This window comes from Leuciscus leuciscus (genome assembly GCF_965113295.1).
Source record: "Leuciscus leuciscus genome assembly, chromosome: 1".
NCBI classification, from domain to species: domain Eukaryota; kingdom Metazoa; phylum Chordata; class Actinopteri; order Cypriniformes; family Leuciscidae; genus Leuciscus; species Leuciscus leuciscus.
The window spans coordinates 24,324,867-24,340,013 of NC_138725.1; the positions used below are offsets into that span (position 1 = coordinate 24,324,867).

The window sequence follows — 15,147 nt, forward strand, 5'->3', positions numbered from 1 at the left end:
CTCGCATCATGTTTATTTTTCTTTATTTGGCAAAAAGCACAACACTTTATTTTTATTGTGAGTATACACAAAAAAACAGACACTTAACAGGATCAAATGATGTACAACACTTAAATGTAAGATCAAAATCAATAGAGTATTTGTAGTCTTTTTTGAACGCCGGCGCGACAGCAAACCACAGAGGGTTAACAAGCAGAATCACCAAAGGAGAAAATCACAATTTGTAAGTCGCCATTGTGGTGATCAGTGTTTGCTTTCCTGACCCTTCAATTATTAAGATTAGATTTAGTCTGGCTGCTGTAACTGAGTTATAACAGCTGAACAAAGAGAAAAAGTGATCTGATGGTGCTGATTGTGTTTTAACATAATCATTAGTGATGTGACGTTCGGCACCGAGGCTTCGAAGCTTGTATCAAAAAAAGGAAACATCTCACATTGAAGCAGTGTATCGGAGCTTGATTCGTTTAGCCATAACCATGTGATCTGTGATGTCCAAAGCTTTGTTTCCACACACAGTCACGTGACTGCTTCGTATTCAGAATCAGAAATAGTGCGAACCCCTTGAGCAGGTTTCAAGTGTCATGCCCTTCAGTAGTAGTAAATAAAAAAAGAAATAGACTTAGAAACAGTTCACACTGTTGAACAAGTCCTGTTCCTTAATAAAAAACTTTAATTTATTAAATTACCCACAAAATAAAATGTCAGCTCCCCAGTTCACAAGCACTTCACCATTCCACAACAATTTTCTTTTATTTTGATTATATAATTATGTATATTAGGACTGAGGCTAAAGTTTATGTGAATAAGGCTGCATTTGTTGATCAAAGCAGATTCATAAGAATTGTTTCTGTACACGTTACTTTGTCCCATTTATTTTAATTTTATTTTTTCATATGTTTGTTCATACATAACTACATCAACATTAACACATGAATTATAAGGATTATTTTATTGCTTTGCGGTTTACAGAGCACAAAGTGTTTTATTACATGAAACAATAAAAAAAATGGATGTGTCTTCTGGGACAGAAAGACAGCATTTCCACCTTTTGACCACAAGATGTTGTAGTTTGCAACCGTTTAAACGTGTTGAAAAGCTTTGAGTAATTAACCATTTTACAATACAGTCGAGGGGGAAAGCCCCGGTTTTTCACAAAGCTTCATTTCACCATCACTAATAATCATTATTTGACCTGAAGAACTGTCCTTGCACAGCATAACATTTTTCAATGTAATCCAAAGGATTTCTTAAAAGTTGTTCTGATACAAAAACTTTGAACTTATTTTTTAATTTGGACACACAGACATCAATAATCAGCCTGTAAATCTCAACAATGGTGAACATTATAAAGCATGCAGTGAATTCTGGGTGCCACAAAACCAAAACTCATTTGTGGCTCCCATCATACATTGCGGAATGAATGTTTTCTAATATCTAGAGTTGATCTATTTATCTGAGTATGCTGTTTGTCACCATTGCTGAGTTTTATTTTCAAAATAACTAAGACATTTTTAAGAAATCCTTTGGATTATTTTGAAAAAGCTTGACCTTATGCTGTAGAATCACAGTGATGCTGTAATCAACAATATAATTCTAACTCAGTGATTAGTTAGTGATGGTAAGTTTGGATCATTTTACTGACTCTCTTCGATCTCGCTCATCAAAATGAACAAATCTTTTTTTGAGTCGTTTCGTTCATTTAAGGGGCTTTAAATTTTATACTTTTAACAGGCAAATTCCCCCAACACATCCATCTGCGCAAGCTTGATCATATTCTGAATTAAGAAATCATTATAATGCAGTCAAAAATAATTTACAGGGAACATAAATAATTACTTTAACTTCAGATTCTTTCGTTCATTTGTCACGTGACAGACGCAACGAACGGATCGTTCATGAACGACTCATCACTAATAGGAGTTCAATGATTCAAGTCAAATGATGATTATGTCAAAACATAACCAACACCACCAGATCACCTTTTCTCTTTGTTCATTTAGCTGTTAATAGATGACTCAGTTACAACAGCCAAACAAAATCTAATGTTAATAATTTAAGGGGCAAGAGCCCAACTAAAGCACACACTGATCACCATAATGGTTTTCTCCTTCAGTGATTCTGCTTGTTAACATCAGGTGTCTTCAATAATGGTCAATCATCACTCAATTAATCACTTAATTATCTCATTAACTTTAACACTGCTTCAGTGTTCATCTAGCTCATATTTTAACACTTTAACACTCTTGAGTAGAGCCAAATAAACCCCCAGGAGAGTTTAGTTAACACTGGAGTTGTTGCTCTGCAGGTTATTGGGGGGGTTAAGTAAATGGTGAATATAACCTTCCTTACAAACTCAACACACGAGATAAAGGTTAAAAAAAATGTAGCAAAATGTGGCTCATCCCAACAATAACGGGGAAATAACCAGAGAAATAACCAGAAGAGGCAAGAGGCGTGAGTTTCTGTTTAAACAGACAATATTTTATTAGAGATAAAATAATTGACCAGCAATACATGTATCACCATAGATCAGCACCATTAAATTGTCTTGGTCAAATGAAAGAAAGAAAAGGGACAAAAGAAAATAAATTGCACTGGCGCTGCAGGTACTGAGGCTTTCTCTGCATCCAGCACATAGAAAGAAATCACACAAATCAAAATCACACCCACACTTCACTGCAAATAGTGACCAGAAATACTGACACAGCAATAGTAACCCACTACTGAAGTGAAGCCTGTGCAGCACAAAACCAGGGAATGCTCAGCTCCTGCAAGATACAAAAATAAATGAAACCGCATTAGAAAGGAAATAAACCAAACATCAATGCAAAATCAATTTACTAAATAAACAAACATGCCAAACGAAACCAAGAAAAACAATCCACAGTACTCAAAATAACAAAAAGAAACCAATTTTTTTTTTTTTTTTTACCAGAAAATACAAATTAAAGATATCAATAACCTGCACTCTCCACCCAGATCTGGTCGTATAATAAACTGGTTTCATAGGGTCATTTAGATTTGAGCCAGCCAAGAGAGTGAATGGCTGCGTGAGTGAGTGCTCCATGAGAAAAATATAATATATTGATCTCAGACAAGCTCAGTGCAGACTTGTTTTCCATCAGTTCTTTTTTTGTGAATTGTAATGTGTGTAAATGATTGTAGGTGACAGAGGGAAGCGAAGGATGCACTTGATGCATCCTTCAAAATGAGCTGAATGAAGGACACAAAGCAAAGACTGCAATCCAAAGGTTCTTCAAATTAAGATGGCCTTGACGTGGCAGATGTGAAATGCAACCTTACTAGGATGCAGCCTTCTGTTTGAAAAGCAGCCACTGTGAGTTTGTTCAGGGTTATGGGGGAATCACACTCCTCCTCTTACAGGTAACAGGTAGAACAGGTCTAACTGCAGCGAGGAGCATTTCAACACGGAAATAAATTTCATCTCACCAGCTGCTCTTCTCTCTGGTTTTTGCTGGCAAAAAAACTCAATATATTTCATATAAAGAGTATGATTTATTCATGTTTTGAGCTTTTTTTGTTTTCTAAGAAGCATTATATTGGATTCTGAAGTCACGTTTAGTGAAGATGGCAGAGAAACCTTCCTCACCTACACGTAAGAAATATCTTCACACAAACTCAAGCAATCATAGTATTCTTAACAAATGTTGTTGCTAAACTGATCCTTTTAAGATTAGATTTGAAGATGTTGTTGTCTACTTGTTTCTTCAAGTTTCAAGGAAAAGCCTCTGGGTGTTTTTACACCTTGGTTTGAGCGCTCCAAGGCCGATATAACGTGAACACCCCAAATGATCTCAGACCCACCTAAAAGGTCCTTTTGTTCGAAGCTCACTTACATTGTGAACACCAAAAGCACTGAGGTCATTTGAAGCTTTCTGGTTCACTTTAATTGAATAGGGTTTGGTTTACTTAAAGTGCAGAATATGTTTTTGGTGATTTTTGTTTTCAGTCTTAAAGCTCTTTTACATCAAATAAGAAAAAAAGAAAGAAATCACAGACAAAGTTTATACCAAAAGCACAAGTAATATCCATCTGACAGAAGGAAAAGCTATTTCACGACGTTCAAGAGGACGCAGTAAGCACCACACCTTCCAGCGCTTCTAGACACAAACTTTGCTGCATTCTTTTCCTGTTATCTCTGTAAAGCTGCTTTGGAAAAATCTGTATTGTTAAAAGCGCTATATAAATGAAGGTGACTTGACTTGACTCCTCTGTCATCAAGCTGTCAGAACCTAGTTTTTGACTTTGTCATAAGGTCCATAAATTGGAGCCCCTAAGGGGACATAGTGATGTAAAAAATGAGATGGGAGGAAAAATCATAATTCATAGCTTTTGCGCTCACTTTCAAAATTTTGCGTTCCCCTGGTTGTAAAACTTTTGTGTTTTAAAAGTTGTTGCCAGTAATTTACTATGAATTGTACAGTTCTTTACTGTTACAATGTTACAGTCGAGTTAACTCATTTCATTTGCAGAAACCGACTGACTTAAATTGACCAACTGTCGTTTACATTTATTAACTAATATTTATAATGCACTATTAATATGAGCAAAGTATTACCGTAAACTTATTTCATTTGAGACCACTTAAAAACTATTGAACATAAAAAGATTTCCACTGGACCAGCAACTACACAGTCACCGCCTGTTAAATAAAGCAACACGCAGAATATCATCAATGTTTGTAGATCTTCTCCTGGACTGAAGCACAGGCTCTACTCTTCAGCACAACGGTGACCCAAAAAATATATTTTTTTACAGTAAACTATACAGAATAATTCTTTTTATATTATTCAATTTTGTTACATGTCACAAGCACAAACAGGGAGAGCGACACCTGTAAATGTGTCGCCTGGATTTCCGTCTCCTGCTCCCACAAACACTCCACAACACAACAAAGTAGTCAAGTAATCAATATTTATTTTAAATAGGGGTTAGATTTTCTTAAGCCAATAAGCCAAACGCCATTAACACACCACTGTTTTGGTAAAAGCTCGTACACACACGCGCGCACACTCTACCACACAAGGAAGCAGGAGGCAGAACTCGATGAGCAGGTCTTCCACACAGCTTATTTCCACACAGCTTATATCCACGCGTTGAGTAGCATCAGCACCGCCCATTAAAACAGCTGCACATGTTACACGTGGAGCGACAGGGAGAGAGAGAGAGAGAGAGAGAGAGAGAGAGAGAGAGAGCACCACACATGCGCACACACACTTGCTCTGAACAAATTTCACAGACATTTGACGAAAATAAATAAAATAATGAGTCCCTGAATAAAGAGACAATATCAAAAGTAAAAAATAAATAGTAGCAGTCAGTGTGTGGTGTCCAGCAGCTGCTTTAAGTGCTACAGAGCATCTCATCGTCACATGGACTGAGAAATATGTGCCGGTTCTTGCTGCGAGATGTTACTCCACTCCATGTTACTACACCGAGGCACTTGCAAGTTCCACATCAAGTGCAAATTAAATTTTTCTACATGTTGTTTTAGACATGCTCATTCTCAATAGACATGCATAAATGTTCAATTGTTTCTGTGATGGACTCATTGTGCAGTTCCTCCATCTTTCTGCACAGGCACTTTTACTCTGACACACCCACTGTATGTTTCCTTCATTTCTGGCTGAACTAATCCTTTAACACTAGAAGTGCCAGAATTCCATAACTACTAGAACTGCCGCAAGCGGTCATTTTGACCGCTAGATTCCGAACTCTATATCTTTAATGATACATACCCAATTGAGAGATTGATGCATTTATTGTATTAGGATATATTTTAAAAACAAAACAACACCAAACTGTACATTTAAACAAGTTTAATTCTACATTTATAAATAATATCTGTAGATGTCCTGAACAAAATAACGGAGTAGCCTATGTTTTCATGTTTCCACTGTTCGATCGCGCCCGCGCCCGCCGACACACACACACACACACACACACACACCATATTACAGCATTGCAGTCTTGACATTGCAGCCTGTTCATTATAGCCATAATAAAATAGTCAACCTAACATATACAAATTCCACTGCTCTGTTTATATAGTCAGTATAGCCTCATTCAATTCGTACCATTTTGCACGTGTGAAGAGGATGATTTTTTTCCGTCGATACTGGAACGTGAGTGAAGTACAAAGCCTATAATAAAGTAGTTTAGTTTAAAATAGTTTACCATCCAAATACATCGCAAATGTTGAAACATTTTGATTCTAATTAGAGAATTACGTGAGCCTAACGCCGCTTACTTTCACTTTCGCTTATAAAGTATTTCATTTTGGCTTGTTTATAGTTATTTTTTTCATTCTTGTTCTGTTCTGAATATCATTACATTTAAATTATTTGTTGTTGAATATGTTTTGTGTATTTTTACCACATTTTATTGTTGTGTATATTGGTATAGCCTATAATAAAACCGCGAAATTCAGTGCGGTCAATATGACCGTCTATGGCCGAAATAGGTAAATATGTTCATTTGTTTTTTTTGCCTTATGTGCAATTTACATGAAAAACATTTTAAATGAAAATACAGACACTTTTAGGAAAAGTCAGGTACTGGCAGGATTATTTTTTCAACAAAGTTATTGCAGATATAAAATTCAAAACGGTCAAAATGACCGCCATGGCACTTCTAGTGTTAAAGGGTTAGTTTTTTTGCACACAAAAAATATCCTCGTCGCTTCATAACATTAAGGTTGAACCACTGTAGTTACATGGACTATTTTAACAATGTCTTTAAACCTTTCTGGACCTTGAAAGTTGCAATGATGCTACTGCCTATGGGTGGTTCGGAAACCTCTCGGATTTCATAAAAAAATATCTTAATTTGTGTTCTTGAACGAAGGTCTTACGGGTGAACTATCCCCAAGTGTGTAATTAATCATTTAATTTCCTTTATTTTTTACCAGTTTCCTTTTAGTTTTAGTTAAAATCAGTAAAATTATTATTTTTATTTTAGAATCAGTATGCCATGTGTCAATGTGTAGGTCAGATTTCCCCAACCCTGTTCCTGGAGGCACAACAACACTGCACATTTTCTATGTCTCCCTTATCTGACCCATTTATTTCTGGTTTCAGAGTCTCAACTGATTCAGTTCTGTTCAGTTCAGTTTGATTAGGAAATGTGTAGTGTTGGTGTGCCTCCAGGATCAGAGTTGCACAAAAATGACCCAACAGCACCACATAGTGTCCAACCAATGCTAATACAATCGGTTTGAACACGGATACTGTACCGGTATGAAAATTATGATATTGTGTCAAGTCTATACTGTACAATTATAATGCCATTTGTTCTATAGTATCAAGTGATCACAAGTAGTCACACACGCACAAGTCAAAGATAAACAAAGAGTCCTTTTTAATAAACAAAGAGAACACGCAGGAGAATAAGTCACAACTACACACTAACAATAATAACAATACCGTACAATGAAACACCAGAAACTGAGGGCTTAAGACAGAGGAAGATTAACTGAAACAGAACAGGTATGATGTACTGATTAACAAACAATGAAACTAAATAAAGAACACATGCTGGCAAAACAGGGACAGTAGACAGTGAACATGAAACCAAAACTGAATATAATCGTTACACATAGTTGGTGTCAGTGGAAATAAAGTTCACAGAGTCCTGACTCGTTTACTCACTTGGAAAAGAAATTGCCTGCTTAGGTTTCTTTTTAAACAAACTAAATTTTTCTCTATTTGTAGTATCTTGACTGCCTGTTTTAAGAAGAATGACAACTTGACCTGATGTATTATTTTATATTTTTATTTCAGAGGTGTCAGCGATCAGCAGCTCCAGTTCAGATGATCCAGTGATCCGGATTCTTCTGATAGGCAGGAAGGGTTCTGGGAAAAGCTCCTCAGGAAACACTATACTGGGAGAACAAAAGTTTCAAGTACACAAACGTAAAAAGAAGCATAAAGCTGAAGTTTGCGAGGATAAAACACAGATCGGAGAGAAGCAGGTGTGTGTGATTGATTGTCCAGATCTACTGGATCCAGATCTGAATAAGGAGAAGCTGGAGGAACTGAAAGAAGAGCTGATCAAACTATGTTCAGCAGGACTCAGTGCAGTTCTGCTCACCGTTCCTCTAGCGGAACCTGTGGAAAATGAGGAGGAGATCCTTTATTATATTAAGTGTTTATTTGGTCCTGAAGTTCAGAAGTACATCATGATTCTGTTCACACATGGAGATGAACTGGACAGGAATCAGACCATTGATAAACATCTACAAAATAAAGATCATGCAGATCTCCAGCAACTGGTGACAGAATGTGGAGGAAAGTTTCATTGTTTAAAAAAAAAGAAGACCGTAAATGGTCTACTGCAGAAGATTGAAGTTTTGATGGGAGAAAATGGAGGGAAATTTGTCATGGAAAAAATGAAAAGGAGATCAAGCAAAGATGAGCCTGATGTCAAATGTAAGTTTTAAACAAAAGAACAATCAAAAGAATTGACAGAAATGAGACAGTTATTATTTTTATGTTTTAAATTACTTCAACAATATATGATTTTTCATGCTAAAATGAATTAAGGGCATTTGAAATTGTCTTAAAATTGTCGTTTATTGAGAATTTTAAGCTTTAAATAAACAGCAGATTTGTTACTGTTGTAGTTCCAGGAGAGTCTCTAGCAGAAGTTCCTGAGAGGAAAGACCCGATCAGGCTGGTTCTGCTAGGAAAAACTGGAGCTGGGAAAAGTGCCACTGGAAACACCATCATCGGCAGAAACATCTTTGAATCTTCAGTCAGTTCAAACTCTCTGACGAAACAGTGTCAGTCAGAAACTACAGTGAGGATCGGTAAAGAGATCTTAGTGATCGACACACCTGGACTTTATGATAATAAACTCAATGAAAAGGAGGTTAAAACTGAAATAGTGAAATGCATAACTTACACATCTCCTGGACCACACGCTTTTATCATCATCATTAAAGTGGGTCGATTCACTGAGGAGGAGAAGAATACAATAAAGGAGCTCAAAGAAGTGTTTGGAGAATGGATGGAAAAATACACCATGATCCTCTTCACTCACAAAGATCAGTTAGAGAAGAAAAATACAACCATTGAGCAGTTTCTACAGAATGGTGATCCAGATCTTCTAACCCTTGTACAGAACTGTGGAAATCGATTCTTCTGTTTAGACAATGATTCTGCCAGTTTCCCACAGTTCAAAGATCTGATCAGTAAAATAGAGAAGATGATGTTAGAAAATGGACACTTTACAAATGACATGTTTAAAGGAACAGAGAAATGCATTCAGGAGATCCATAAGCAGAACTTGGATGAGAAAGTGGAGCAGCTCAAACAGAAGCACAAACGGCTCCCTCTAACAGAATGGCAGCAATTATACTGGCGTTTAGCGGAGGAGTCACGACATGAAGCTAAGAAATCTTTTTCTGACACGTTCATAGCAGAACTTCTTATGTATCCTCTTGTAAAAGGATCAGATATACGCAGAGCACTGGAGAACGTGGTGACCCTTGAGGAGAAGGAGAGCACCATAAAGGAGGCTGAGAGCAAAGGATTCAGACACGTAGAGGCCGTTCACCTTGCAATCAATGCCACACGGAAACTAGCTAAACAGAAAATGTGTACAGTTCAGTGAGAAACTCAGTAATGATCCGACCATAGCATATGAGATGAGTGGAGCGGTGAGAATCTCAGCTCATCGCTCACGGAACTGTTCACCCCTCCGCTCCCCCGCTCCCCCGCTCCCCCGCTCTAAGCTACATCAGGCCGCTCCGCTCATTATCGCTCAGCGCTCAACGCAGTTTGCTTCATGCTCCACTCAAATCGCCTCCCGCTCGCACCAAAAAAGGAAAAAAATCTATTTCACTTTTAGCTTAGACCACAGCCTTACCTCCTAAAGAACTAATGAGCATCAACAACATTTTTCAAATAGAAATGTTTAATTTCAAATTACAAATTAGGCCTATGTAAGAAGAAATATAGCCTACACAAAAAGTCCTGTAAAATTAAACGAATAAATGGGCCTAATAATATAAATAAAAATAATATAAACAAAAATGTACATAAAAGTTTTAAAAGTAAATTAACTATTAGGCCAGAATTTTGATAAGTGAACTTTAGCGCAACGCACATGATTCAAATTTTAATTGGCTTATATCCATTGTACACACAAACTGCTGTAAAATTCAACGAATAAATGGGCCTATAATATAAATATTATTACGGACGACACAAATGAAATGAAACGAACCATTAGGCCTACTTGAATGACAAAGCAAATTTGTTTGAATATTACGCTATATTTAATTTACACTTTGTTACAAGTTACCGTATTCAATTTGCTAACCTTTTGCTTTCTTCCAGCGTGTTCACGTAGCACACTTTCATGTGAGATGTGTCTTTTTAGATTCCAAAATGAATCTTTACTGACTGAAACGATGTCTCCACATTCGTTTTCTTGTACCACATTATCATTGTTAGTTAGTTTTATATTAATAGTACACCTGTATGACTTCTCATTTTCATTTGAGAAGTACTTTTTGAACTCCATTATTGAGCCGAGTTTTGACTGAAAATAGTCTACTGTTGATGACTGTGCAAGACAGATGGATTCTGGGTCATGCTTGACTAAGCATGCTTCAGACTCGTCATTCGTGGTGTGAGCGGAGTGAAATTGGAGCGGGAAATAGGGCGACGCTCCGTCCTTTTAAAAATGCAGCTCTGCGCTCTGTCCAAGATCCGCCCGCTCACTCCACTCCGCTCACATGCTCTGGATCAGACACACATGACAAACTTTGAATTACTCCACTGTGAATCAACACCACTGAAAAGATGGGGTCATATTGCTGAAGTATTCATGAAGATTTTGCAGCCTGTAGCAATTTGCTTTCCTTTGTTTGTTGATACATCAAAGTTTGCACTGAGTCAAGTGTATAATTTGTGTTTTTGACATCACTGTGAATATATTCACCCCTACTTCTCCACTGGCATTAAATAAAAATCTTCTTTGGATGATATCTGAGTCCTGAGCCTATCTAACACCTCCCCTTGATCTCCACGGGACACGTTATGACAAATGCCGTTATGGCAAAAATGTTTTTAATAAAGTAATAAAGTAAAATCATGTACTTTTGACTTCTTTCAAAAGAGGCCATGAAGGGCTGAAATTAACATGGCAAAAAAATATTCTCCAAAACTGTCTATTAAACAACTCCAAAAAACAGCTTTGCCATCTTCACTTATTACAAACCAGTTTGACTATATTTCTGCCAGTTCTCATTATGTCTTATTGAAAATGTTTGTGTTTGCTTTATTTGGGCTCTTGACCTGACTTTTCAACATTTACTGTTCTGTGGCTGATGTAACTGTGTTAATAAGGGACATCTGTTTTGGGAAAAAAAGGCAAGAAAAAATATAATCAGGTGATTTTGGGTAACTGTTGATCTAGTGGCCTGAATCTCTGATCTCATGTCTAATTTGTTAAAATATGGCAATGTGTTGGTAATTTTTGTTTAACTATAATTAAAATGCAATTAACTATAATATTTTTAATTATAGTTGCCCTGTGATTCTACAGGTTGAGATACAGCAGTGTTATGATAACTAGTTATTATAAAGAAATTTAAAGATTCACACAAATCATTTTGAGCTAGCGCATTATTCAGACACACGGACATCAGGAATCATCACATGAATCTCAATAATGGTGACAATCAACAAAAAATCTCTTATTGCCGTGATTGTTAGTAGTCTGTTTTAGGATCTGCTTATTTGAATATTTAATTTATTGTCACCATTGTTGAGATTCATATGCTGATTGTTCATGTCTAAGTTATGCTGTAATGTTTATTTTATTTTATAAATGTTTATTGTTAAATCATCACCCCAAACAGGATGCTAAAAACCCTGTGGTGAAGAAGGTGTTCACCAGTAGAGATGGCAAAAGCAGAAAGTGGCTGACATATTGTCATGAACGTCATGCTTTGTTTGTTTTTTTATGTCTGGCCTTCAGCAAGCCAACTGACTCCAACATTTTCATAAATGGAATGTCAGACTGGAGACATGTACACCAGAGAGCGGAAGAGCATGACAAAAGCATGGCACACAGAAATCGTGCCGAAGCTTATTTTTTAAACTGCTCAAAAGCTGACATCAAAAACCTATTGGGGGGCAGACAGCTGACAGAGCACAGAAATCAGGTCAAGAAGAGGCATCATGTTTTGGAACGGGTAGTGGAGGTCGTAAAAGTGATAGGAAAGACATGTGGAGAATGAGGCTGCGTATACCCTGGACAACGATAGCATCGACCATGGACATTTTTTGGAGCTGATCATTTTATTGGTAAAATATGATGTGTGTTTAAAAGAGCATCTAAGTAATGTGATTGAGAAGAGCAAAAAATTGCATGTGTCACCAGGATCAAGAGGCAGAGGTTCCCTCATCTCTCTACTGTCTAAAACGACCGTCAACTCTGTGATTGATACCATCCGGAACTTAATTCAGCAAAACATCTCCATTGAGATCCGGAAAGCTGGAATGTTTTCTGTCCAGTTGGATACAACACAGGACATAACAGCGCAAGACCATTACTCAGTCATTTTGAGGTATGTGACTGATGTTGTCAATGAGAGGCTTGTCGCAGTGATCCGGTGCAGCGCGTCCATTGGACAGTCCTTTGTCAACTTGCTAACAGAGGTCCTTGTATGGCAAGCCGTTTTAACATTTAATCATTTAAACCGACTAGTCTCTATTTCTAATGAATAAGTACTAGTATCTAATGAATAAGTACTAGTATCTATTTAATAGGTACTAGTATCTATTTAAGAGGTACTAGTATCTAATGACTTAGTACTAGTATTTATTGAATACATACTAGTATCTAGTAATAGGTACTAGTATCTAAAAAATAAGTACTAGTACCTAATAAATAACTACTAGTATCTAATATATATGTACTAGTCACAATTGGAATACATACTAGTCAGAACTGAATAGTTGATATCTGAATGACAGATCCCCATAGAAGTCAATGGCAAAAAAAAAAAAAAAATTTGTTACTAGTAACAAAAGAATAGTTACTAGTCACTATTGGAATAAGTACTAGTATCTAATGAATAAGTACTAGTATCTATTTAATAGGTACTAGTATCTAATGAATAAGTACTAGTATCTAATGAATAAGTACTAGTATCTATTTAATAGGTACTAGTATCTAATGAATAAGTACTAGTATCTAATAATAAGAACTAGTAACTAATGAATAAGTACTAGTATCTAATAAATAAGAACTAGTATCTAATGAATAAGTACTAGTATCTAATGAATAAGTACTACACTGTTAGACTTTGCCGTAATTTTACAGTTACTTACCGCAAAAAAGCCCAGTAAAATACCACTTATATTATTTACGGTTAACTACTGTAATATGCACTGCATTATGGGTATTTTTATGAAATCTACAGTAACTTACTGTATATGGAATTTACAGTACTTTACTGTTTACGCAAAAGCAGTAGTGCTACTGTAAATGAAGAAGACAGATTTTTTTTTATTTGTATATGCATATTGTATTTATGTTTTAGGCATATTAAAATATCATATGATAATGTTTTATATTTTCCCCCCCATCTTGTTCTGCAGATGAAAATCATGAATCTGCATTCTCATTTTTAAGCTATGCAAACACTGGATGTTTATATACATGTACAAAAATTCACAACTGGTTCCCATACAGGCATTATAAATGATATAAATGTATTTTTATTTTATTTTAAATTAATATAAACACATATATATATATATATATATATATATATATATATATATATATATATATATATATATATATATATATATATAACTTTGCTTACACCTCACAAAATTTTAATTGTTGCAAAGCCCGCGCAACAACCTGGCAGAATGTAAACTGAGGTTTGTGTGACGTCATGTGTCGAGTGCGCGCTCATAACGGACGTCCCTGCTGAGAGAGAGTGGATCGCTAGACGCCAGCTGGGTTTTTTTCTGAGGTAAGTACTTTTTACTGAACAAATTTATTTTATAAGTTACTTTTACAAAGTAAACCATTACCAATACTAATTAAATATAGCTAAATTTATGAAGAAAGTACGAATAGGCTTTTAATAACAGCTCACAGGACAGTCTAATTTTCCTCGAAACTGCCGCTTTAATATCCCATTAAATGCCATAGAATTGACTGACTGCTTATTTCAGTAGATGGACCCAATCTAATATTTATACAAACAAAGGTTTTCTGTCCTTTTTACGACCAGTTATGGCATATTTTACTCGTCAGTTAAATGCGTTTTGAAGTAACGTTAACGCCGGTTTCACACTGCACGCGAGCAGAGCATAAGCAGAGCAGGAGCAGTGCGTATGGTGAGCAGGAGCAGGACACGTGCGTTTTGCTTTCACACTGGCAGCGTTTGTCATGCGCGGCTGAACCGCGGCGTGTGTACAGACAGAGTACTCTAATGGGTGAGTTGGCATTGCTTTATTTCGTTTTCAAATACATTTAGGAGAAAAGACTTGTCAAGAAGCTTATTTTATTACAAAATTCATATATCAATTGGTTCATCTTTGTTTTTATTGTTCTGGCAACAAGCTTGTTTTTGGACATTTGTTTTCTTTTTAAATTGCTGTTGGTCATTTGATTGACTGTTTAAAAGACAATAGATATCATCAATGCACTTTTTGGATAAAACCGGTGTATTTTGGCCATGATCAATGCATTGTCACTTTAATTCAGCGTAAGCGGCGCGTTAAAAATAGACTGGGCGCCGAAACTATCGCGGCACTGCTGTTCCTGCTCTGCTCCTGCTACGCGCTGACGCGCCGCTTCTGCGTGCGGTGTGAATGCACTCATTGAATAACATGGACGGCGAAAAAAATACGCGCTGCTCACGCGCCGCTGACGCTTGCGGTGTGAAACCGGCGTAAGTTAGGCCTAGCGCGTTTTCTCAAAGGCACTCTCTCGCGCTCTCTCTGCCCCAGGCCCGGTTCAAACACAAGCAAGAGATTGCTACTTTGATACTGTTATAATATATTGGCGAAACAGATTTGCCAAACCAAACGCTCCAGTGCATATTTGTGCTTATTTGTTTTCGCGTGCAGGAGTTTTTATTCAGTG

The 15,147-nt window shown here is 36.5% G+C and overlaps 1 protein-coding gene across 1 annotated transcript; it reads left to right on the forward strand.

The window, feature by feature from the left end:
- Positions 1 to 3,396: 3,396 nt before the first annotated feature.
- On the forward strand, positions 3,397 to 11,015 carry LOC309499573 (GTPase IMAP family member 8-like). The gene is made up of 3 exons (XM_082170876.1): positions 3,397 to 3,616; positions 7,803 to 8,450; positions 8,645 to 11,015. The coding sequence occupies exons 1-3, from the start codon at positions 3,589 to 3,591 to the stop codon at positions 9,634 to 9,636; spliced, it is 1,668 nt and encodes a 555-aa protein (XP_082027002.1). The 5' UTR covers positions 3,397 to 3,588; the 3' UTR covers positions 9,637 to 11,015.
- Positions 11,016 to 15,147: the final 4,132 nt, after the last annotated feature.